Source organism: Myotis nattereri (assembly GCF_964212035.1).
Source record: "Myotis nattereri genome assembly, chromosome: 19".
Lineage (NCBI taxonomy): Eukaryota > Metazoa > Chordata > Mammalia > Chiroptera > Vespertilionidae > Myotis > Myotis nattereri.
In genome coordinates this window covers 11,592,210-11,617,360 of record NC_138095.1, presented here as the reverse complement: position 1 = coordinate 11,617,360, position 25,151 = coordinate 11,592,210, and the positions used below count along the sequence as shown (strand labels likewise).

Genomic DNA, 25,151 nt, shown 5'->3' with positions numbered 1-25,151 from the left:
CTGATCTCTAAAGATGAGCCCTTCCCAGCTTTGCTGCCCTGAGCCCAAACTTCTGGGCATAGAGAGGGGAGGGTTAGCAAAGAGACTTTGGGGGAGCATTCTTGCTCTGCAACCATGGGACATGGTTTCCAGTCTGAGAGGTAGAACGGGTAGGAGGGATCTGTGCAGCTCCAGTCCCCACAGCCTTGCTAGTTCATACTCAAGTGTGAATGACCCTTGCGAAAGAATGACGCAGTTGGGAGAGGAGCTACTAGTCCTAAAACTCTTGGAAGGAAAATTTTCTTCAAAATCACTCAACCCATTGAGCCACACTGGCCAGGCTCTAAAGTAAATGTTAAAAAAATGGGCGGGGGGATGGGGGAGCGAGTGGCCAGGGAGAGGTCAATGGGGAGAGGAGAAAACATATGTAATACTTTCAACAATAATTTAAATTAAAAAAAAATCTAGTGGGTCCCTCGATCACCCCACCACTGGATCAGGCAGAGTTGAGCCCTACCTGGAATACCACAAACACTGCATATATTTCACTCTTCTCAACCTGTTTTATCCGTCCCCTCCCTCCTCAAATGCAGACAGAGCACTGTCCCCTTAAATGTCCACCATTCCTGAGTTCTAGTGATGGCAGCAGGATATTGGACCCGGTTTCCTTAACTGCAGACTATTAGCCGTGTTAGATTCCCAAGGTTTTAAGAAAGCGTCTGGACGGAAAACTCCCAAAAGCTGTGACTTGCCCGGCTGGCGTGGCTCAGTGGCTGAGTGTTGACCTATGAACCAGGTCACGGTTCGATTCCTGGTCGGGGCACATGCCGGGGTTGCGGGCTCGATCCCCAGTGTGAGGTGTGCAGGAGGCAGCTGATCAATGATTCTCTCTCATCATTGATGCTTCTCTCATTCTCTCCCTCTTCTTTCCTCTCTGAAATCAATAAAAGAAAATATATTTTTTAAAAAGCTGTGACTCAGTTTAAGACCTGCTGGCCTGGGTGGACCATATCACACCGACCCCCTCCTGCCCCCAGCACAACCAGCCCACCCTCCACGGGGCCGGGTGTGCCCCCAACAGGAAGGAGGGAGAGGAGAGCAAGAGAGACGGCGTATCTGTAAGAAAAGTCAGTATATTTATGGTTTGCTTTATAAAAGTTACTATAATACAATGGTACATAGTATTGAATTCACAAAAATATGAACAAATATTTACAGCAAGACACACCCACAACGGAAACACTTCTCTTCAAAACAAGTTCCATACGGATGATAGAGCTAGATGCACAAACACCCCTAAAAGGTGAGGGTTCTTTTCTTTGGGGGAGGGGGGAGGGAGGCAAAGGGGGGAGGGAACAGAAACCCCCAACTCTTCCAAAGCAAAGATTTGTTCAACGAAAACAAAGGCATTGAAAGAAAAAGGAGCCAACACATTCCTGGAAATGACAAGCCACTCCAGGGTTGGGGTGGGGGTTCCTGGGGACAGGGGGACGGCTCGGTGAGGCCAGGTCTCCCCACGTCCCCTCCACTTCCTCTGTTGGGGGGGGGGCGGGGAGAACACAGACAGCCCCTTGGGGGCTGCACAGTAACTGAAATCAGCCGTCTCTACAAACTACACATTTCCTCGTGTGAAAAATAAATATTTCCTCGGTTGCACAATTAGGCAGAAAACCGCAAATGGGAGAGAAGGTCGCCGCTATGCCCAGGTTCCCCCTCTGTGTCTTCACGCCACCGATTTCATGGGCCTCGATGACGTGGCGGGCACAGTCTCAAACAGAGAGGGCTTGGGGTGAAGAGATTGAAAGAAAGAAAGAAAAAGAACACAACAAAATCACCAACGACAAAAAAAAAAGAGAAAGAGAAAAAATAACAATTCTTTGTACAGAATTTACATGATAACAAGCTTGACACAAGCTGAGATTCCAGAGGCCCCTCGCAGGGTGGGTGCCCACCGACGGTGAGGATGAGTCCTGGTCACTTTCCATAAATTATGTACACGCCTGTTCTGCGTCCTGGGGTGCGGGGGGACTTGTGTGATTTTTTTGTTTTGTTTTTTTGGGAAGTACAAAGAAATGAGCAAAAAAAGTCTTCCCACGTGTTTCTACAAGAAACAATGTTCCCGAGAAAAAGTCCTTTACGGCCGCCTATATACAGAAGTGGGATCTGAACTTCGAACACCTCCTTCCCCCTCGGCTGGACTTTACACACGCACGAGCGCCAAGTCCATGGACGTGAACCCTGAAGAGGATGATGGGGATGGGGGGGGAGGAGGGGCTAAAAAAAAAAAAAGAAAACCTTGTCAGGTTGAGATCTGAATTCTGAAATCTTTTCCGAGATCTTCCTTTCTCTGGGAGAAATCGTCTCACTCTGAAAATAAATATGCTCTTGATGTCTTAGGGCGCGTTGGGCTGGGGGCAGGCAGGTGACGCTTATAAACGAGGAAGTCCACAGGCATCCACGGTCAGACACCCGGAGCGGCGAGGCTGGGCCCCGCCTGCCCTGGGAGGCCCTCCCCTCGCCTGTGAAGGTGAGGACGGGGAGAGTGGACAAGGCCCTTCCCAGTGCCCCGCCTGCCCACACCGGGGCCTCCTGCAGGGTCCTTCGTTGCTGGCATTCGAATGAGAAAGCAAACACTGAACCCAGATTTGGGTGGCAGAGCGCCAAGGGGGGAGGTTCCTGCCTGGGACCAGCTTGGCTTCACCAGGGTCGTCAAGGGGACGTGGCCCCCCGAGGCTGCTGGGGGAAGGCCAGCCTGGGGGTGGGGGTCTGTAAGGGTCTTCTCGCTGAGTCCACTGGTAGAGAGGGGGGCCTTCCATAGTGTTCTGAGGTCAAAGCCACCTGCCAGACCCCCCTCTGTGCAGCACCTGGCGCAGCGCCCGGACGGGGGCCTCCAGCACGCGGGTCCACACACCTCACACAGAGGCCTCGCAGCCCCTGCCGGGCCCCCGCTCTCCGCTTCTGCCTTCACATTTCAACGGTTAAAATGTCTTTTCTTTTGATAAGAAAATAAAGGGAAGACAAAACAAGGTAGCAGCATTCACGGAAAGAGGCGACGACAAGACGGGAAGGAGACGGAGAGATGGAGAGCCAGGGACAGCGACACGGGCACAGAGGCGTTCACGTTGGAGTCGGACACAAGTCCTCGAGGGAGCACGCTGAGAAGCGACAAGACACAGGCTGACAGACAGAGAAGCCCTTTCCCACTGAGGGCTGGAGCCGGGGTCCTGGGGGTAGTGTTGGGGCGCCAGGCCCTGACGTGGCCGCTGGGTAGAGGACAGCACCTGAAATGGGGGAGGTGGGGCCGGGCCGGGGCCCCGGGCCTAGTTGAGAGTCCCCCGGCAGTTCTCGGAGTTGCAGAGGCAGGGGATCTTGACGTCCTCGATGGGGAACTTGTAGTCGTAGGTGATCTCCTCGTTGACGTTGATGTGCTGCTTGGAGTAGATGACGATCTTCTTCTGCGACTCCACCGTGATCACCTTGGCGTAGCAGTTGGGCTGTGGGCCAAGGGAGGGGACGGTGAGCAGAGGACCCCAGGGCAGCCTCCACCACCAGGGGCCCGCACGGAGCCCCGTGCCTGCCAGATGTCCCCCATGCCCACTGCCACCTGCTGTGGGCCGCAGCTCTCCCCCTGCCCTCTCGCCAGCCTCATGTTCTTACCCTACTCCATCCCCACTGCCCCCCAGCTGACCCTCAAACAGGTGTTCACCCCCCAGCCCCAGGGCCTTTGAACGGAACACTTGCCCAGCACTACCTCACCTGGGTGATTCCCTCCTGTCCCTCAGCCCTCACAGGAGAATCACAGGAAGGTCCCTACCAGCCCAGGTAATGCTCAAGCCACAGCCCTGAGGGCAGCAGGGCTGAGAAGTCGCTGAGTCATCACACTCAGAAGGCCTGCATGCAGGACACACTGGGTCCTCCCAACGACCTACCAGGAGGAACCACCACCATTCCCATTTTACAGATTAGGAAGCTGAGGCACTGGCTAAGTAGTGACATCAAGACGTGAAACCGGAGTTAGGGGTGTTCTCCGGGAACAGGCTTGTCTCCTGTTTCAAGCTCCCCGTGCTTGTTTCTATTTATTTATTTGCTTATTTTTATTGGTTTCAGAGAGGAAGGGAGAGGGAGGGAGGGAGGGAGAGAAACATCAGTGATGAGAGAGAATCATTGATCAGCTGCCTCCTGCACGCCCCCTACTGGGAATCGAGCCAGCAACTGGGGCAGGTGCCCTGACTGGGAATCGAACCACGGCCTCCGGGTTCAGAGGTTGACACTCAACCACTGAGCCATGCCAGTCAGACTCCCTGTGCTTGTTTTCAGAGCGAAAAACACCCTTGTTATCAATGACACCTGTCCCACTCCAGACCTGCGAGATCCACCCTGGTTGTCACCAGCCACAGGTGAGGCATTTCAGTTTGAACTCGTATCAATTAAGATAAACACGCAGCTCCTCTGTCACTCCAATCACGGTTCAGGGCTCCACACGACACAGGGCGGTCCCGTGTCTGTGGACAGCATGGACCAGAGCTTTCCCAGCACCGCCCAGACCGTGCCCCACGTCTCATTGCACCCATTGCACAGACGGGAAGACTGAAGCTCAGAGGAGAAAGGCTCCCCGCTTGAGGTCCCCCCGGCCCCGGAGGCACTCACGTTGCAGCTGTGGTTAATGAAGCGCGCAAAGTTGCCGCACTTGGTGGCGTCGATGATGGTGTCGTGGTCCACCCGGAACATGTAGCTGCTCCCGATGCCCTCGTCCTCGTAGCGCTTCTCCCGCATGTCTGCGATCACCTGCAGGGACCGGGCCTCAGCGGGCTGGGCCGCTCCCGTCCCCCCCCCGCCCCCACCCCGGCCACAGGGCGGCGCCTACCTGGCGGATGTTCTGGCCCACGTACTCGATGACCATCTCGTCGGCCGCGATGGGCTCCATGGCGAACAGGCCCCAGTCGTGAATGTGGCTCTTGCAGAATTTGAGCTTCTTCTTCCGGAACTGCGCGGAAGGAGAGGGTGAGGGTCCTGGTCCGGTCCCGTGCCACCCGGCCGCCCCGATCGCCCGGCCTCACCTTGAGCTGGTTGAACTTGAGCAGGTCGCTGTCGCAGCTGCCGGTGAAGGACGACAGCAGGCGGCGCTGCTCCGAACGCCGCTCGGAGCCGGCGCGCGTGGAGGCGTGTGGCTGCGCCGGGATGCTCATGCCCTGCGCGGGGGCGGGGGCGGGGAAAGGTCAGGAAAGGGGCGCGGACGCCCTAGGAACGTGGTCCCACCGACTGATTGTCCCCTCTCCTCCCTGGCAGAACCTGGGCGGCTCCAGCCCCCCAGTCTTCAAGATGACGACACGCTTTCCCTCCCAGGCTCAGCGGGGAGACCTGGAATGGCCCCACTTCTCCACCAGGAGACGGTGGGCGTGTTTCCTCCAACCCCCGTGGCTCTCACCACGGCCCTCACAGCTCCCCCAAAATCCGAAATCAGTCACAGCTCCTGGTGCCACACCCTCGAATCCCTTCCTTCTCCGGCCGCCCTCACCCTGCACTGGTCCCTGCTGTGACCTGTGATTAGCATCTCCATGGTGACGATGCCCAACGTGCAGGTGCCACTTCCTTCCCACCTCAGTGCTGGGCATCCGGCTCCCCAGACCCGCAGGCCAGACCCACCCAATTCCCTTGTCTCTCATACCCAATCCAGCCCCCGTCCTGTCCATTCAACTTTCTAATATTCTAACATTCCTGCTATTCTTTAACAAGTATCCACTTCTGTCCTCACAGCCACCCCTTCCCAACTACCCGCACACCCGGAATGGAGCCGGCAGCACCTGCCTCAGTCGCTCCCCAGCAGCCAGTGTGAGCTCGGGAAGTCGTAGGCTGAACCGTGTCCCCCACACACACGTTCTCTCAAATCCCTCCTGTGGCCTGTATACAGAATGCAAACCCACCCTGCACGGCCTGATCTCTTTGGCGACACCTGGCCTGGCCGCTCCTTTCCCGAGTTCCTCCTGCCGCAGGCTGTCCTCTCCACAGGGGAACTGCCGGACCCAGTGGACCCCTCGGGCCCCATCTCCTTACGGAAGTTTTCCTCTGCTTCTCGGGGGTCTCTCCCAGTCACCCACATGGCTTGTTTCTTTACGTCATTCAGGTCTGGCTCAAATGTCACCTTCTCTGGCCCCGACTCGCCAAACCCTAACCTCCTGTCCTGTGGCCTCCACCTGGCATCCTATTTGTTCACTTATTTCCTATCCCCCTTAGGATGTAAGGTCCATGAGGAAAAGAATTTTGTTTTGTTCACTGTTCTGTAGCAAGTGCTCCACAGGAATCTGCTTCATTTAAAAAAGGAATGGGCCGGCCGGTGTGGTTCAGTAGTTGAGTGTCGACCTCTGAACCAGGAAGTCATGGTTCAATTCCCGGTCAGGGCACATGCCCGGGTTGCAGACTCAATCCCCAGTGTGGGGTGTGCAGGAGGCAGCCCATCGATGATTCTCTCTCATCATTGATGTTTCTCTCTCTCTCCCCTTCTCCCTTCCTCTCAGAAATCAATAAAAATATATTTAAAAAATAAAAAAGGAATGAGTGAGCCTTCTGGAAACACAACTGAACTCTGCTCACATCCCTGACTAAAGCTCTCAGAGGCTCTCCACTGCCCACCCTCACCTCACCACTCACACCGGAGCCACCAGGGCCACCCTCCATGCGCCACAACCCCTCAACCTGCCTGCACCCCATCCAGGACGACCCCTGCCCACTGCCCAGGCCAGAAGGCTCGTGTCTGGGCACCGGACGGCAGTACCTGGGTGTCTGTGGGGGGCTCGTCTGTGCTGGCGCGGGTGTTGTTGAGGTATCTGATCTTGTCCTTCTTGTCGATGGTGTAGAAGCCCTCGCTGCGGGCACAGCCTGTCACGTGCTCAGGGATGTCATCGTCCCGTTTCTTTTTCTTGGCTGAAGAGAGGCTGGTGGGTGGGTGTGGGTCAAGGGCCACGTGGACACTGATGGCAAAGCCCTCCTGAGACTCACCCCACCGGCCCAGCCGTTCCACCCTCAGACCAGTCTCCAGGAGGCTACAGAATCCAGCCTCACGGCCCACAACCACACCACCTGGCCCGCCGGCCAACTCCACGGATGGCCAGAGCTCTTGTCAAGGGTACCTAGTTGCATAGCCCTGGGTGTGTTTTATAATTAACCACTTTCTGCCTCAGTTTCCCCATCTGTAAACTGGGTTCATAACGGTGCCTCTCTGGATAATTACTGAGGTTTAGGTGCCTACCAGAGTTCCTGACACAAGGAAAATGCTCAATAAGTCAGTTTAGAACAACTGGGGAGATGAGAGTTACAACCTCAAAACACTGTTGTTAACAATTGACTACGAGGGTAGCATTGTGGTTAAGAGCCCACATTCTGGAGCCAGGTTTGCTTGGGTTTAAATTTCAGCTCTGCTACTTTGTAGCTGTGTGACTTCAGGCAGGTTGCTTAACCCTTGAGCCTTGGCTGCTACACAGATATAATGGGATGAATAGCCCCCCGTCCCTGGGCGGTTGGATTAAATTAGGTGATGGGAGCCCAGGGTGAGCAGGCCCTGTCAGTTCCTGCCACTGTGACGTGGTGCAGCCTCGTTACTACATGTGATTGGCTGAGACCTGCCGTCTGGGGGGTGAGCTGGGCCTGGCCTGAGGGTGTAAAGGTGCCAGTGCCGACTCCCTATGGGCACAGACACTGCCTCATAGGTGCCATGGCTGAGCTCTCGCCCTCACGGGTATCGTGGGCGACAGCTCGGTGGGTGAGGACCCCCGGTGCCGGGCGGCGCGGCCCCAGCCCGTGTGGCAGGATATAAGGGTGGTAGACCCAGAGCGTGTCGTTGAGCCAGTCCATGCCGTTGTCCTGCTGCAGCAGCCGCTCGTAGGTGACACACAAGAAGCGGATGTCCTCCTCGTCGATGCCCCCGTTCCAGATGTCGTACAGGATGGTCATCTCCTCAAACTCCATCCGGGGCCGGAAGAGGGGCTGTGGCGGGGAGAGCTCGGGCGAGGCCGAGGACACCAGGTCCTCGTGGCGCTTCTTGGGCGGCCGGCGCCAGGAGCCTCGCACCTTGGCCAGGTCCAGGAACTCCTCGGTGACACCCTCACGCCCGCGGGGACCCGGCGGGATGGCCTCAGAGAGCCACTGGTTCTCTAGCTCCTTAAAGGGCAGTTTGGTGGGCTCCACAGGGGGTGGGGGAGGGGGTGGGGGAGGCTGGGGAGGTAGGGGTGGTGGGGGGGCTGGGATCCCCGTGTTCCGGAAGTCCAGGGTCACAGCCCGGGGGTCGTGGGTGCTGGGGAAGACGGGGGTCTGTGACTGGCCGGGCAAGAGCAGAAGGTCCCTGCCCAGGGCGGCTGCCCCCGGTGGCCGGACCAAGGCCCCATCCAAGGAGAGCAGGGCCGGTGGGGAGCGTCGGGGCCGGCCCGGCTTCCTCTTGATGGGGGGCGGGCAGGCGGCCAGAGGGGTGGGCAGCAGGGGTGGCAGTTGGGGAGGGGCCCGAGCTTGGGGCCGCAGGACAGGTACAGGCAAAGCCAGGGGCAGGGGCAGGGGCAGGGGCAGAGGGAGCGGCAAGCCCGTCTCCAGGAGCACCTGGGGCGGCAGCGGGCCAGGCCGGTCCTCGCGTCGGCCAGCGGGGAGGGGGCAGATGGGCAGGAGCAGGGGCCCGCTGGGCTCGGGGAAGGTGGGCGTGAAGGTAAAGTCCCGGCCAGGTGTCCTCGGGAGGCCACCGCTGCCCAAGCTGGGGGACTGGGATGGGTAGGAGAAGGGGCTGCCGGGCACCTGCGGGGAGCTCAGGGACAGGTTGCTGCTGCCCCCCGACAGCGGGGGCTCCCCGCTTGGAGTGGCCGGCACTGTCTCTGTGCTCTGCGACTTGGCCAGGCTGCCGCAAATGCCTGGCGTACGTGGGGGCTGGTCCTCAGGGGGCGGCTCCAGAGGGACGGGTGGGTGTGGGGGTTCTGGGGTCTCGGGCTCGGGCGGTGGGCTAGGTGGCCGGGGCGGTCGAGGGGGTGGCAATGGTGGCTGCAGAGGTAAGGAGAGCAGCAGCGGGGGCTCGGGCTTCGCTTCCAGCTCCTCCCCTGCAGAGACGGGTGAAAACCAGGCCGCTGTTAGCTGACTCAAACACCTCTGAGTGCGCTACTTCTGCCCTGCTATGCACTCGATACCTGACCAACGCATGGCTCTGAGCCCACAAGACTCTTCTGAGTATAAAGACCGTGCCCCCAGCTAAACCCCTGAAGGACTGCTCGGCCTCCAGCCCAGTGTCAGGTACACAGTAGGTGCTTAATAAATGTTACAAGTAAATCAAAGGCTGAGACATGGTTGGAAGCCTTTGACACTGTCTTTAGAACAGTGTTCTGTGAACAGGGAATGTCCTGTGAACCAAGACAATGGGCTCTGCTATCGAATAAAATTCAAGTTTCTTTTGTGCAGGACTTGTCAGAGCGTTTAAGGTTTTCTCCAAGCATTTATCTCCATTGCCATATACTGCGTTTTCTAATGTATCAGCTGTTACCTATAACCTTGCCCTAGAATCAAAGCTCTACGAGGGCAAATGTTTTTGTTTGTTTGGTCCACTGTTGCCCTGTTAACACCTAGAACAGTACTGGGAATGCAGTAGAGTCTTAATAAAATACTTGTGACAATAAAGACCTGTGGTTCTGTAGCCAAACAACAGAATTAAACACAATATAACAGGCTTCTTTCCTAAGGACTTATTAGAGGTACGAACTAACCCCTAACCACCTGGCTGAGTTTAAATCAATTAAAACTAAGTAACATTACAAACTCAGTTGCACAGGCTCCTCACCACACTTCAAGTGCTCTTACAACATTGTGTCGAGTGGCTGCGGATTGCACAGGGCAGAGAGCAAACATTCCTATCGCTGTGGGGAGTTCTCCTGGAGCGCACGGCCAGCCTCTCACACACTGTGCAGCTCTATCCGGACCGTGTCCCCGGCCGCTCTCACCTGGCCCAGCACCCCAGGGCCTCCCCAACCTGCCTGTCACTGAACCACCATGCACGCCTGGCCCTCTTTTTGGGGAGCATCTCATAGGACTACGGGACAAGGACTAATCTGTGGGGACACCGGCACTGAGGATGGTGACAGCTGGTCCCCTCTGAGGAACTAGCAGGTGCCAGGCTCTACGCTGGCACATCACACACCCTCCCATTCTCTCCTCCCACACCCCATGGTGGGGGCATTCTCCATCGACCCCAGTTTGCAGAGGAGGAAACAGGCTTGGGACAGTTCCATGATTCACCCAGAGGATTTGGCTCATCCTGGGCCTCCCAGCGGCCGGGGCAGTTACCTCGGGGGGGCTCCGGGGACGCTGGGAGGCGGGCCTCCGTGTCTTTCGCAGGAGGCTCTGGAGACAGTGGCCTGGCCACTTCCTGGTTCAGACCTGGCTCCTTGGGGGGCTCTTTCACACCCACAGGCAGGGGCGGCTCTTCCAACGTGGGGGTCCGCTCCTCGGGGACCTCGTCCTCAGCCTCGATGTCCACTTCCTCTTCCGTCAAGGGCTCCATCACGGGTGCCCTCGTGGCCACCTCCTCCTCAAAGTTCTCGGGAATGGCGGGAGCCATGCTCTCATCTGTGGTGGCCTCCTCTTCCTCCTCCTCGTCCTCCTCCTCCCCGGCCACCAGTTCTTCTTCATCCTCCGAGGATGACGACGAAGACTCAGAACTTGATTCAAACTCCGAAGACTCCGAACTCTCGCTGGAGGACCCAGCCCCAGCCTTGCGGGTGGCGATGCTCGCGGTCTCCTCTGGGCAGGGGACACAGGAGGGAGCCTGTCATTCCTGCTGCACCCCAGCCAGGTGCGCCAGCAGTGGGCTCAAAGGGGGACCCTCAGGAACATGGGGCAATGGGTGTGAACTAGTCACCATTTGTTTAAATTGAGGTAAGAGCCACAAAACAGAAAACCAACCATTTTAAAGTAGAGAATTCTGTGGTACTGAGCACATTGACAATGTGTGCAACCACCGCCTCAGTTCCAAAACCTGGCCATGAGCTCGAGAAGTAACCCATCCCCTGTAGCTCTTACCCCCTGCCCCCACCCGTTGCCCCAGCAACCACTGGTCTGCTTCCCAGCCCCAGGGACTGCCCCTTTCCGGACATTTCACATGGACAGGCCCACAGGGTATGCGGAGCGTGTGCTTGAAGGAGTTCACGTTGCAAAGGCAAGACATGGTGCCCAGAACGTGCTGGTGACTCATGCTCAGGCTCCGCCCTCAGAGGGACTCTGGCCGGGCCCGGCCCACAGCCTGCCCCGCTCACCTCCGTCCGAGTCGCCTTCCTCCTTGTCACTCGCCTCCGACAGGGCCAAGTCTTCGTCTTCGTGCTTAGAGTCTTCCTGGCCGTCGCTGTCGTCATTGTCGTCATCCTGGGGGGAGACGCAGAGGGGTGAGCGCGGGGCCCCCTCGCCCAGCCTGGCACCCCAGGCCTCCCCACCCCGAATGGCACCTTATCTGACACGGAGGAGGTGGAGGAGGAGGAGATCGGGCTTCCAGGGGCCTCTTTCTCCTCCTCCTCTTCTTCATCCTCCTCCTCCTCCTCCTCCGTGCTGTCCTGCCCCTCCTTGTCCGAGGCTGAGGACGAGGGCGAGGTCGTCGAGGACCCCGAGGAGGAGGACGCCGAGGAGGAGGAGGACACGGACAGCGACTCCTTCTCGTCCTCCTCCCCGCCGCTGTCCAGCTCCAGGGGCCGGGCCGGCCGCCGCCGCACCCCCACGCCCTTGGGGTCCCGCTTGGCGAGCTCGCAGGGGGCGTCGACCATGTCCCGGTCCCGCTCGCGCTCCGACTCTGTGGGGAGGGAGGGTGTCAGTGGGCGAGGAGGACGGGGATGGAGGAGACCCCAGGACCTGCTGGGAGACGGGGGGACTGGACACAGACCTTCGTCTTCCTCGTCCACGGAGGTCGAGGGCCGCAGCCGTTTCTGGTCTCCGGACGTGGCCGTGTCCGGGGGCTCCTTCCTCTTGACCTTGAAGGAGGGCAGGCGGATGGCCCCGCGCAGCCCGATGCCCAGGCCCAGGCCCTCGTAGCCCAGGCCCTCGCCCTTGCTCCACGACTCCAGCAGGCACGAGGTGATGCGGTCCTTGGGCTTCGGCCGGTCCTCGTCCTTGTGCTCGCCCGACTTCACCGGGGTCAGCGAGGCCTGGGGTGCGAGAGGGGAGTCGCCGTGATTAGGGTGCTGCCGGCGACACCCCTGGGTGGCCCCCAAGCAGCCTGCCCTCTGCCAGTGTTGGCAGCCGCGGGGTGACCGGCCGCTCCCTGCCTCCATGCCAGCACTCGGGACACCCTGTATTCTCTGCCTCACCGAGCCTCCATTTCCTCCCTGGCGAGTGGACCCCTCCAGCGTCCTCTGCCAGGGCCGTGGCCGCCCACTCAGAGACTGCGATTCCCCACAAGCATCGGTGTTACTGACACACACGTTTCACAAACCACATTCGTGCTGGCCTGTTCTGAGGGCACAGCAGTGTTCCCAGGCGTGTGTCTTGGGAGAAGAGAGGGTGCTGGCGAGGCTGTCCGCTCGCGACCTGGGGCCGGCGCTGCCCGCTCACCTTCGCCATCCGCTCCTTCTTGTCCCACCACTCGTCGAAGGCCCGGAAGGCCACCACCTCCACCATCTTGCGGTTCAGGTCGCGCTTCATGATGGCCTTCAGCTCCTTGAGCACCACCAGCAGGACGCCGTCCACGGTGGCCTTGTGGGGGTCCTCCTGGCGTGGCAGGTAGCCTGGTGGCGGCACTGATGGGTCGAACTTGGGCAGGGGTGGCCAGGGCTGCCCACGCCCTGGGCCCGTGTTGCCCAGGGAGAAGGGGTTCCGGTAGGGGGGCAGGTTGACAAACTGCAGCCCCGCCGCAGCAGCCATGAAGGGGGGGTAGGGGCAGGCGCCGTGGCCGGTCATCAGACGGCTCAGCATCTGAGTTTGCATCTGGAAGGACATGGGCATGCCGCCCCACTGGCCGCCCAGCACGTGGCTCATGTCCACCTGCATCACGGGGAACAGCCCGGGCGGGAAGGGTGGCAGAGGTGGCAGGATGGGCGGGGGTGGGACACCGGGTGGCGCTGGCAGAGGTGGCGGGGGCACTGGCACGGCTGGGTGGGCCGGGGGTGGTGGGGGTGGTGGTGGCGGCAGAGGTGGGGGCATGGGGAAGCCAGGCTGTGGTGGAGGTGGTGGTGGGGGTGGGGGCAGAGGTGGGAAGCCAGGGGGCGGGGGCAGCGGCAGGTTCGGGGCCAGCACAGAGGGGCCTCCCACAGCCGCCGAGCCTGGGGTCACCACCATGGGCTTGGGACAGTCGGCACTGGTGATGGGGGCTGAGGGCATCTCGTCATCTGAGATTTCCATGTCCTCACCGGAGGACTGCTGGCCCTACGGAGACAAGGGAGACAGCAGTGAGTGTGAGCCTGGGAGGCCAATCCAGCCCCAGAGCCCCCTTCCAAACATCGGCAAGTTGGAGGAGAGGCCTCCAGCCATGTGGCCCTAGCCAGTAACTTCACCTCTCTAAGCCTCAGTTTCCCCATCTGCATAATGGACATCATAGTACCTGCCTCATGGGGTTATCATGAGGACTCAGTCATTTCACAAACATTTGCTCAGCACTGTCCTGGGTGCTGGCAACACAGCGGCCAACAAGACAAAATCCTTGCACTCACAGAGCCGGACTTCTAGAGCAGTGGCTCTCAACCTTCCTCATGCCGCGACCCTTTAACAGTTCCTCATGTTGTGGTGACACCCATTTCATTGTTACAAACTGACCATAATTAAAGCATAGCGATGAATCACAAAAACAATATGCAATTATAGATGTGTTTCCCGATGGTCTTAGGCGACCCCTGTGAAAGGGTCGTTCGACCCCCAAAGGGGTGGCGACCCACAGGTTGAGAACCGCTGCTCTAGAGGGAAGAGGCAGAAGGGAATCGGGATGAAGATGTGAATATACCGTCTGTCCTGGAGAAAAAGGAAGCCGGGAAGGGAGATGCGGTGAGAAGAGGAAAACAGATTCTGTTTCAGTTTGTATTCCGAGAAGATACTAATAACTAATAACTAAGCCTCTGCAGCTCTCCCCATGTGCCAGGCGCCTTTCTGAGCGCTTCACATGCATTCACGCAGCCAACCCGACACAGCAGGTCTGTTCTCTCCCTTTTCCCTGAGTTAGAAATGGGGACGCAGAGAGCTTCAGTAACTTGCCCAAGGCCACACAGCCAGCACGAGGCGGAGCCAGGATCTGAACCAGAAGTGGCTCCCCAGCCTGGGCTCCCGGTCAGCCCACTGCCCTCGCTGTGGCAGAGAAAGCGGTGGAGAAGGTGACATGTGATGGGGGGGGGGGGGGGTGTAACAACACTAAGGGTGCATAAATAGGAGGTGCGTCTTTATTTTTCCTTAATTACTCCTTTCATCGACTCTCATGACTGCACACAGTATGGGCCGGCGTGGGGCTGGGTGTCATTTCTTTTTTCACTTTGTTTTGTAAATGGAATGTCCTGGGGTCACACTGGATAATAAAGTTATAGAGGCTTCAGGTGCACAGCTCTATCACACACCACCTGTAGGCCATGCTGTGCTCTCACCACCCCTTTCCCTCTGGTAATCACCACGCTGCCGTCTGTGTCTGAGTTTGGGGTTTTTTTTTTTTTGCTTAATCCCTTCACCTTTGTCACAGCCCCCAACGCCCCTCTGACAGCTGTCAGTCTGTTCTCTGTATCTATGAGTCTGTTTCTATTTTGTTAGTTCATTAGATTCCACATATCAGTGAATCACAGGGTGCTTGTCTTTCCCTGACTGGCTTAGGTCACTAAGCCTAATACTCTCCAGGCCCAGCCACGCTGCTGCAAAAGGTAAGGTTTCCTTCTTTTTTTACAGGCAAGTAGAGTACGTGCACCACAGCTTTTTGTATCCTCTCATTACTGACGGACACTCGGGCTGCTTCCAAACCCTGGCTATTGTAGGTGACGCTGCAGTGAACACACGTGTCCCATTTCCTATCCGCGCTGTAACCTCGGGATGTGGGCTCTACTGCAGCCCCTCCTGACAGGCGAGGAGACACGCCAGAGAGTCGAAAGCCACTGGCCCAAGGGGCAGAGCCAGTCATAATCCGCCAGGACGCCGCCCAGAGCGGGGGCTGCTGCTGGTTCCGGGGACCTGGTAGCCGCCCCTGGTGAACAGGGGAGTGGAGTCAGGGGTGACCCCGCTCTAAAACGGGCAAGGGCCAGTGTACACTGGGATGCAGGGGGGGGGGGGGGCCTGGGGTTGCACGGTGGGGGTGCAGCAAGAAGGCAAGCGGGGGTGGGGAGAAAAAGGCCGGGCCACCCCCAGGCTCTTCAGTCAGGACAAGAGGCGAGAAGCTGCCCTGGATGAACCTGGCTGAGACAGAGCCTTTTGTAAGTTGCAAGCCTGGGAGTGCGTCTGAAGGCTGAGGGGACGAGGTCTTGCAGACTGTAAGGTCAGCCTATAGGCGAGGAAGGCCTCAAAGGAAACTAGGGGGTGGGAGGTGGGGGTGGAGAGGAATAGCAAATCTATGGCAGCAGCAGCAGCAAAAAGCCCTGGCTTTAGCTAGGTCCTCTCTATTCTCCTCTCGTCCTCTCCCTCCCTCCCACGGTCCCCAGCCGGTGAGAGCAGACTCAGCCTGGGACTCAGGGACAGCGCCCAGAAGATCAGCCCTGGACAGCGCCCACAAGACGGGCGCCGCAAGCAGAGGGTTAACCCAGCCGGCCAATCGCAGGGAGACGGGATCTGCGCGCTTCAGCCCTCGGTCGGCCCCTCCCTCGGCGCCTGGGGTGAGAACCAGAACCGGTGGAAACAGCCCGAGCGCCCAGCACCAACCTGCACCAACCCATGCTGTGCCTGGAGCTTCCCTTGCGGCACCTCACTCAGGCCCAGACGGTGTGAGACAGGTGCTCTCACCATCCCATTTCACTGACAACGAAACTGAGACTCAGAAGGGAAAGTGCCTTCCCCAAGGTCGCATAACCAGTGAGTGCCAGAGCCGGGCTCAAGGCCTGGCGCCTGCAGTTTTAACCACCAGCCTCTGCGAAGAAAGGGCATCTCCCCCACCAAGCGGGCCTCCCCGCGCAGCTCTCCAGCCCCCAGAGCAGGCGCTGGCAACTCCCAGGTCAGTCCCGAGGAGCCGGGATGCTGCGCTCCCGGCTGCCAGCAGGGGGCGCCCGAGGCCAGCCTGGAGGTAATCAGTGCTCCCAGGCTTCCCTGGGCTAAGGTCCTGAGGCACCCAGGACCCCAGCTCTCTGGGCCTCAGCCTCCCCGCCCCCCACTTCCCTACAGTGACTCGGTGGGAAAGCCCACCCTCCGACTACTTTGTGCTTCTCTGCCCAGCTGGTCAACGGAGGGAAGGAGGGAGGGCCGCTGGGCTGGCAACCCCCACCTCTGCACACCTGTCAACTCCCCAGGCTTGGACTCCTTGGCACCTGAAACCACTTCCCCAGGACTGCCTGAAGGCCCCCGGAGCCCCAGCCACCTGTGGTCGCTCCTGGGCAGGCCATGTCCCTCTGTTCCTCCCTGAGGCAGCCAAACCGGCCTAATCAAAGCGCCCGCCGGGCGGGGACCCTCCTCCTGCCACCCACAGGGGCACTGTGCTCTGTCTAAGCCCCTGGCTGCTCATGCCCGTCGGGCCCACAGGTTCCAAGCGGGTGTCCAGGAGGGGGAGGAGTGGTCAAGGAAGGTGACCTAGTACCCGCCTCAGGGAAATGTGGCCAGGGAAATGTGGCCGGCAGCACCCCCCCCACCCCCCCACCATCCTGAAGCTGGAGGTTCGGCAATGAGACCCCAGGAGAGGATCTAAGGGTGAGGAGAGGGTGGCGGGTGGACAACTTGGCCTGCTCCTGGCTGTGGCCCTCCCCCTGCGCTAGCCCTTAACTCCTTCACTACTGGAGCCAGGGAAAGTGGGAGAAGGGAAACTTCAATGCCCTCCCTGCCTGCCCGCCATGGTTCCCCTTCTTTCCGGAGGCACCGGGTGCAGGAGACAGGGCTCCAGGGCTCCCACTTTCTCCCCAACCTTCCTGAGCCTCGGGACCAGCCCTGGATCATCCCTAAGGCACCCAACAGAGAAGGGAGCCCACACCATCACCACAATCCATACGCTCTGGACCTGGAAACTCCTACCAAAGAAGATCAAGTCAGAATGGGTCCCTAGGAAGCCTTGACTTCCCGTTCGCGACAGAACTCGGCCGCGCTTCCCTTCTCTCCACGGCTACTCGGGAACCTAAGAGCCAGACCAGCGGCTCAGGCTCAGTCACAGCCTCCCGCTTTTCGCATCCTTTTTTAATTCTCTACAGCAGGGGTCCTCAAACGACGGCCCGCGGGCCACATGCAAATACAAATATTGTATTTGTTCCTGTTTTGTTTTTTTACTTCAAAATAAGATATGTGCAGTGAGCATAGGAATTGGTTCATAGTTTTTTTTTAAACTATAGTCCAGCCCCCCAACGGTCTGAGGGACAGTGAACTGGCCCCCCTGTTTAACAAGTTTGAGGACCCCTGCTCTACAGACTGACCTGTTATTCTGGCTGCTCTAGCCCTGTTGCTTCTATGTCTTAGCTAGTTGTCCAAGGAGAGGATGTTTCAAAGGGGTAAGGAGGGAGACACCAGACAGACAAAACCAACCCCAGACAAGAGATGGACAGACAGGGTGGTACCTCATCCATCTTCTCTGAGGTCGGGGTCCTGTCTCCAGCCAGGTCCAACGTCACCTCAGTTGTCTGGCCCAGAAGACCGGTGGGGTCTGGGGGGCCTGGCTCGGGTGGGGGTCGGGGCCCCAGCCCCAGGTCAAGCTCCTCATCCTCATCAGAGTCTGGCAGGGGCGTGGGGCTAATGTCCTCCAGGCCAGTGCTGGAGGGGCGTGAGGAAGGCGGCGTGGGGCCTCGGAAGCCCGGCTGGGAGTTAGTGCCGAAGGGAGCCAGAGGGGAAAGCTGGGAGGAGGAAGAGGAGATGGGGCTGCCCTCCATCTGCAGCTCCGTGTCCGAGTCCTGCTCCGGGAGGAAGGGGAGCTTGGTTCGCTGCTCCTTCAGCAGCATCTCGATGCGCGAGTCCAGGCTGTCGTGCGGCTTCTCCAGCCCCGCAGGCGACGACTCCAGGGTGGGGGTGCCCGGGCTGTCGCAGGGCTCGGGACTCCAGCCGAAGGTCGGCCGGCCACCCAGCTCTATGCTGTTGGCATCGGGGGGCGGGGGGCCGGGCGGCGTGCCTGGCTTCTCCTTGGTCCGGGGCTCAGTGGGCGGCAGGGGCGGGGGCGCAGGGGCCCTCCGGAACTCCCCACTGTCGCGGGCCCCAAAGGCGGTGGTGGCGGCGGCGGGGGGCTCTTCGGGGGGTGGGGGGAAAGGGGGCACAGGAGTCTGATAGGGAGAGAAAGCAGACTTGAATGTGACTCCAGGAGCAGGGGTCGCTTGGGCGGGTGGTGGAGTGTGGGCGAACGTGGCTGAATCCTGTGGCTGGGTCTTGAATGGAGGGCCACCGCCGGCCCCACTGCTGCCGACCACCCCAAACGGGAGGTCCACGGAGCCCCTGAAGGTGGCTGTGGCCCCGGCCACCACAGGGACCGCAGCAGAGTTGTGGACATAATGGTGCTCGTGGCGGCGGTTGTAGGCATCTGTAAACTTGCTCTCGTGGCGCCGGCTCTTGAAGGTCACGGTGGGGTCCTGGCTGAAGAGGTACGAGGGTGTGGGCTGGCGGCTGGAGTAGCTGGAATCCTGCGAGAAGGGGGTGCCCAGGCGCGGCGTGAGCGGGGTGCCCTGTCCATAGGAGTTGGGTGTGTCCAGGCGGCAGCTGGAGTAAGCGGTGTCCTGGGAGAAGGGCGTTCCACCACTATTTGGGGTGACCGAGGATGAGCCAGAGCCACAGCCTGTAGAGAGGCCACCATCCTTGAGGCGCTTCAGGGCATCAGACAACTAGAGAGGGGGGGGGGGGGAGAGAGAAGGGGAGAGGTGTGAGATCACTGGGGGGATCTGTCCCCTTCTCGCTCTGGCTGCCGGGAGTTCAGAGCCAAACTGGTGGCTTTAGAACTGCAACATGGAGAAGTCAGGCGCGTGGGCGGTTGGAGGGGCACGTCTGGGGGGTCCTAACCTCTCTCTACTCTCAGGGTAGCCAATTATCCTCATGGGCTCTGGAGGGTTTTTCCTAATCCCTGAGGCAGAGAAAAGAGAAGATCCCAACATCCTGGTTAGAACTGGGATCTCCTTCCTGTCTCAGGCTGGCAGAAATCAAAGACCCTCCAGGCAGGGGTCTTGGGAGGGAGAGGGTGGCCTCCCAGAGTTTTGATTGACATACTATGACATGGTAAACGTGCCTAAGGAACCTAGCTGACCAGCAAGTGAACGGTCTCTTCATTCAGGGAAAGCTACTCCGGAGGGTGGCTGGGTAGACGCTGGGGAAGGGCTGGGATGGGAATCCCCCCAGGTGCAGGCGGGCCAGGTGAGCATCCTGGGAGGCGGGGACTGGGGGAGGAGTCAGTCTTGCTCTGGAACAGTGGTTCTCAACCTTCTGGCCCTTTAAATACAGTTCCTCATGTTGTGACCCAACCATAAAATTATTTTCGTTGCTACTTCATAACTGTCATGTTGCTACTGTTATGAATCGAAATGTAAATATCTGATATGCGGGATGGTCTTAGGCGACCCCTGTGAAAGGGTCGTTCGACCGCCAAAGGGGTCGCGACCCACAGGTTGAGAACCACTGCTCTGGAAAGAGGGACCTGAACTCTGCTTTGGGGGAGCAGGGGGAGAGGGGTGCACAGGACATAGGATGCAGCCGTGTGGCAGCATCTACGTGGAGAGCGGGCTCCAGATGGGCTCTGGGGCTCTGTGCGTGGCCAGGCTCGGTTCCCTCCTAGGCCCCGGGGACCACACGAGGGAGCTGGTGACGGGAGAGGGGGCGCTGATGTGAGAAACCCACCTGCAGGGCCTCATTCACGATGGGAGAGACAGCATCCAGCTCACCCACCGGCAGGGTCTGGGGTGTGTACCGGCCCGTGACCAACAGCTCGTAAAACCGCATTCGGGTTTCCCCTGTGGAAGGACCAGGGAGGCGGGATTCAGCCAGGTTCCCCGAGGGGGCAGCCCCCACAGGCTGGCTTCTTTGTGGGTCCCTGTGCCTGAGCCCCCAAGCCTGGGGAAGCTGTGTGAGCATAACCAAGTTTCCACCCCTCTTTGCACCCTTCTCAGGAGCCCTATCTGCTCAACGAAGCTGCTAAGTTGTATGATTTTTCTCATCCTGAGACTCAGAAGTTAATGCCTCGTGGGGCTGGGATTCCCCCAGATACAGAAATGCCACCCCCAACACAAAGCCTCTTCCTGTCACCTGGACACCCAGAGAAAAGAGTCAGGTCTCCCAGTCTGTCCTCCCCCTTCCCCACGTAACAGCCAGGGCCTGGAGGCACGTGGTGAGGAGAGGGGACAGTTTGTTGGTAACTGTTGGGGGCCAGGTGACCAGCAGTTTACAATACCAGGTTCCTGGGAATGCCACCTGCCTCTCCCTCCAAACAGACTCCCCAGCTTTGGGGCTGGTCCCACTGAGCCCTGTCTGGTGACCTTCTACCCCTCCCAGCAGAGAGAGGCCTCTATAGAGGGGCCCCAGATTACTGATATTTATAGAGCCCCGTGAGGCAGCTGCTTACATATGCAAAGGAGACACATTCCTTGAGCTTCACTTTACACTTTACTGGTCTCTTTCTTGAAATACAAACTTAGCTGGCAGCTCTGAGGGCCCCCACCTTTTTTTTTTTTTTCTTCGCAGAAATGAAATTGTGGTGAGAGCTGGCTGCTCCTTCGAATAATGGGGAGGGGGCTCCACATTTGATTCTCAGGCCGGCAGCCACCCAAGGGGATGTAGATTTGAAAGGGTCTGTACTCCCCTCGCAGAGACTGAGCAACTAGACCTGAGGGTGTGGGGGCTGTGACTTAGGGAGGAACCTTGGACTTGTGTCCCTAGGAGACTCAGAATGAGGTACAACTCAGCAGAGTTTAGGGGACAACAGAGCCCACCCAGGACCAGCAGGGTCTCAGAGACTCAGCCAATATGCATTCATCATTAAAAGCAAAAATAAAGGGTCAGCTCTTTCCGTCTTGGGTTTTGTGTGCCCGGGTAGCTCGCAACACCCCTGGAAGCCGCCCACCTCAGCCCACCCAGAGGCCTCGAGGGGCTCTGGACCCAGTGACAGTATCTGCTCAGTCACAGGGCCGGCTGGTCCTCAGAGCGCCGGGCACCTGTCCCAGCTCCTTCTGTCTTGGTGGGGACTGGAGTCCGTGCTCACGCCCTCCAGCCAGCATTCAGTAGGAGCCTCCCAGTACCCACAGGGTGGGAGGTGTGGCCTCCCCAGCCGGCCGCTCCCAGCAGCCAGCAGGGAGTGAACACAGTGCAGGGGAGGTGCTGCTGTCTCTTTAAGAGAGAGGAGGGACGACACCGTGTCAACCCTAGAGCACCCAGAGCAGCCCGCCCCACACTATCTGGAACATTATCAATGAAACCACACTCTGGGCCCAGATTGGTTGCCACTTCCAGGGGGAAGGGGTGGCATGCGGGGAGGGGGGCCCTGGATCCTTGGAGGACTCTCCTTTTAGTTGAGGGACATACTCCTTATGCATTTAAAGGCATCCTGGTCGCTCTCCCTCATCACCCCCCCCCCCAAATAAACAAACGCAGACTCCTCCCCTCACAGAGGGCAACCCTGGGGACTGACTAAGCCCAGGCCACCGGGGCTCTAGAGGGTCCCCCCTGGGTGTCGGCGGTGGGGAAGCCTCCGGATGGTCCCCAGAGGCACAGTGGCCAAGGACCCGCACATTTGGTAAATTATAGCTGGTCTCCTAGCAACAGACAACACATTTAGCTCCACGTGACTCTAGCCTCAGGAGGGGGGCAATCTTTTTTTTTTTTAAAGATTGTAGAGAGGCATTCAAGGAAGAGTGAGGGGTCCCCCACTCTACAGGAGGGGCTCTGGGAGGGGGAGGGGCCGGACTGACAGGTCTTGAGCTCCTGGGGGAGGGGGGGGGCCTCCTGAACCCGCCTCCACTCACCTTTGGTGTCAAGCTCCACGTGGATGATATTGCCCATGACCGAAGTGCTATGCAAGTGCTGCACCGCCTCCTTGGCTCCCCGGACCGTGGCAAAGACCACCTTGGCGATGCCCAAGTGCTTCTTGGTCTTGGGGTTGTACAAAATCTCCACTTCCTCCACCTCCCCATACTTCTTGCACATGTCCCTCAGGAAGTTCTCGCGAATGTTATCGTTCAGCTTGGCGAATGTCACCTGCTTCGGAGGCACCGGGCCCACGTAGAACTCATCGATCTGGCAGGAGACGAGGAGGAAGGGAGTTTGGAGAGCATTGAAATGGAAGGGAAAACACAACCTTCCCCCCACTGGCCTGCCCTTTGAAAACAATGAAGGGTAAAAAAAAAAAAAAAAATTAAAAAAAAAAAATTTAGGGGGGGGGGGAATGCACGCGGGCGGGCCCGGGAAGCAGAGGATTAAATCGTTTGGAACGTGGAAGTCCTCCGGGTTCGAAAGGAAAGGGGGAAAAGAAACAGTTTCTCTCTCCCCTGCCCCCGCCTCTCCGGCCCCCCATTCTGGCCTCCTCTCCCTGCTGCCCAGTCCAGGGCGACCCCTTGGGCTCGGAAGTTGTCCCTCTACAGCCACAAGGCTGGGGAGGGGGGCGGGTCCTGGGGCCAAGCCCCCGGGCCGGCAGGAGCCAGGTGGGGACCCGCAGCCCCCAGCTGGGCGGGCAGGACATTGTAGCAGCGCCTCGATTACAGTTTCACCGCAGCGTTATTCTGTTTACAGCAGCTCGGCGGGGACGCCCCTCTCGCAGCAGCCTCCCCCTCCCCGCCAAAACTAGCCCGTCCGGGACGGCGGGAACTCGGAAGGCGGCCGGGCTCCGGCAGGGCTGGCGTTATTTTCGAACTCGGGGAGGGGGAGGAGGGGCCGCGGGGCAGGGGGAGGGGTCCTACCTTGAATTTGGGCACCGACAGCTCCAGCTCCTTGTTTTTGGTCCAGATCCCGACCACCCGGGGATCTTCGACAATTTCCACCGGGCGGTTGCTGGACATCTATAGGGAGAAACGGGGGGCGGGGGGCGGGGTGCGAGGGTTGGTCCCACTCCCCAGGGCCAGGGGCAGACCCCCCTGCTCCAGGCACTTGTCAAACTCCAGGGCTGGGGACCGGGCTGACAGTTGGCCGGGTGGTCGGGACGGGGGGTCCCCGGGCCGCTCGGACCCCGCTCCCGGGGCACAACCGGGGGTGGGTAGGGGCGGCGGGGAGGCGCGCCGGCTACTCACCGCCAGGCTGAAATGCTGCCCATCGTAGCGGTACAGTTTATGGTGTCCCTTTTTCAGAGCCGGGTCAATCATCAACTTGTAACTTCTCCAATGGTGGTTCCTCCTCTCGCCCGACGGGCCGGGCTGCGGCGGGGGCTGCTGGTGGTGGTGGTGGGGGTGACTGTTCTCCATGCCGTTAACCCAACCTGAAAACCAGCAAGTTGTTGTCGTCTCCGCCGCGCCGGCGGCGGCGGCGGCCGCTGCCACACACACTCGCCCAAGAATCAAATCGTCCAGCCCCCACCCCCTCCCACCTTACCAGCGCGCCCCAAAAGGCGCTGTCTCGCCGGCTCCCCCCAAAATAAGAACAGAGCGAGAGAATAACCCTTTCGGGAGAATTAGAAGCCCGCCCGCTCGGCCACCGTCTCGGGGAGACAGCGAGGGGCTCCCGGGGACCCCCGGAGCGGGCTGGCGGGGCCCGGGGCGCCGGGAGGACGCGGGCTCCGGCCCATGGTGCCGCCCGGCCGCCCGGCGTGGCGCGCACTCGCTCGCTCGGCCCGGCTCGGGCGCGGGGCTCGCGGCAGGCCTGGCTCCGCCCGCCCGCCCGCCCGCCCGCCCGCTCGGCCGGGGCCCGGGGCCGAGGCTGGGGGCTTGGGCCGCCCGGCTGCCCGGCCGCGGCCTCTCCCTCCCCGAGCCGCGCTTACATCCCCGCCGGGCGCCGGCCTCCCCGCGCCGCCAGCCAGTACATGGTGTCCCCCGCGGGAGCCGAGACCGGGGCTGCCGGACGGGGGGCCGGGGGAGGGGGGAGCCGCCGCCGCTGCCGCCGGGCCCGGAGCTGCTGCTGCCGCCGCCGCTGCTGCTGCTGCTGCCCCGGAGGCGGCTGGCGGCGGAGGCTCGGCTCCCAGTAGCCGCACATCCCACAATACACCGCTAAGGAGCCCGACCCGAGCGCTCACCCTCCTCCTCTTCCTCCTCCTCTTCCTCCTCCCCTCGCCTTCCTCGCCGCTTCCCCAGGCACTCGCCCGGCAGCGGCAGCTGCGCCGCCAAAGCCTGGGCCCCAGCGGCCCCCCACCCCTCACTCGCGCGCTCCCACACTGCCTCCCCCCTCCCCAGGGGAAGGCCTTTTAATTTATTTATTCTGCTGGGACCTAGGTGGGGGTCTTGGCGGGCGGGGGAGGGGGTCTCCCCGGGCTCTACCTCCCGCGGCTGAGGCTGCCCTTCGAGCCGCGGCGTGCGCCTCGGGCCTCCACTACTGTTTCCAAACTGCCAGGGCCGGGGGTGGGCGCGTGGGGGCTCGGGGAACAGGGCCCGGGTTTGGGGGTGTAATCGTGTGTCTGGACGCTGGAGCCGCGAGGGGGGGGTGGGGGGGTGGGGGAGGCAAGACGACTCCAGACGAGTTGCAATCGAGGTATCTCCGCTCCGGCTTCCTCTTCTGCCCGGCGACCCCCTCCCCCCTCCCGGAGCCGAGCCTGGGAGGGGCAACCAGGATTTTAACCAAATTAGCATTCACATTCCTGGGAGGATGCAGCCCTCGCCTGGACCTGGCTGATACAAGCTTTTTGCTCTGTTTTTATTTTTGGAGAGCAGAGCCCTGTAATTGTCCAGAACACATGCTTCTCCCCCCTCACCCCCCCCCCCCCACCTTCCTCCTCCAGCCACCGGCCGAGGAGAGAGTCCCCCCTTTTTTGCATTTATCTTTTCCTTCCCCTTTCTTTATTAAAGGTCCGGGCGAGGCGGCGGCCAATCAGCGCGCGGCTTCCATCTTGTGAGTTCAACTCCGAGGCTCCCGGGCGCCGCGAGGACGCGTTTGCAGCCCCCTCTGCCTCCCGGGTCGGGCGGCCGGGGCGAGGGGCCGCCGCGCCGGGGCTTGGTGGAGGTGTATTTCATTTTGGGGCTCTTTTCGGGGTTCGTAATGTGGCCGTGGGTAGGTAATTG

At 60.1% G+C, this 25,151-nt stretch overlaps 1 protein-coding gene across 1 annotated transcript; it reads right to left on the bottom strand.

The window, feature by feature from the left end:
• Positions 1-1,093: 1,093 nt before the first annotated feature.
• SETD1B (SET domain containing 1B, histone lysine methyltransferase) lies at positions 1,094-23,422 on the bottom strand. The gene is made up of 16 exons (XM_081113557.1): positions 23,238-23,422; positions 22,911-23,009; positions 21,981-22,251; positions 19,864-19,976; positions 17,616-18,860; positions 12,529-13,338; positions 11,861-12,122; positions 11,433-11,770; positions 11,247-11,352; positions 10,279-10,734; positions 7,763-9,044; positions 6,749-6,908; positions 5,037-5,168; positions 4,844-4,963; positions 4,627-4,764; positions 1,094-3,473 (listed from the first exon to the last, which is right to left on the bottom strand). The coding sequence occupies exons 1-16, from the start codon at positions 23,406-23,408 to the stop codon at positions 3,300-3,302; spliced, it is 5,877 nt and encodes a 1,958-aa protein (XP_080969683.1). The 5' UTR covers positions 23,409-23,422; the 3' UTR covers positions 1,094-3,299.
• Between the last annotated feature and the right edge of the window lie 1,729 nt (positions 23,423-25,151).

What these genes read in the sequence shown, in the direction of transcription:
- SETD1B (XM_081113557.1), bottom strand. Translation starts at nt 23,408, where the DNA reads ATGGAGAACAGTCACCCCCACCACCACCACCAGCAGCCCCCGCCGCAG. An exon ending in GGCAGCATTTCAGCCTGGCG is followed by an intron (nt 23,010 to 23,237) that starts GTGAGTAGCCGG and finishes TTCTCCCTATAG; the next exon opens with ATGTCCAGCAACCGCCCGGT. An exon ending in TCAAGTTCAACCAGCTCAAG is followed by an intron (nt 4,964 to 5,036) that starts GTGAGGCCGGGC and finishes CCTTCCGCGCAG; the next exon opens with TTCCGGAAGAAGAAGCTCAA.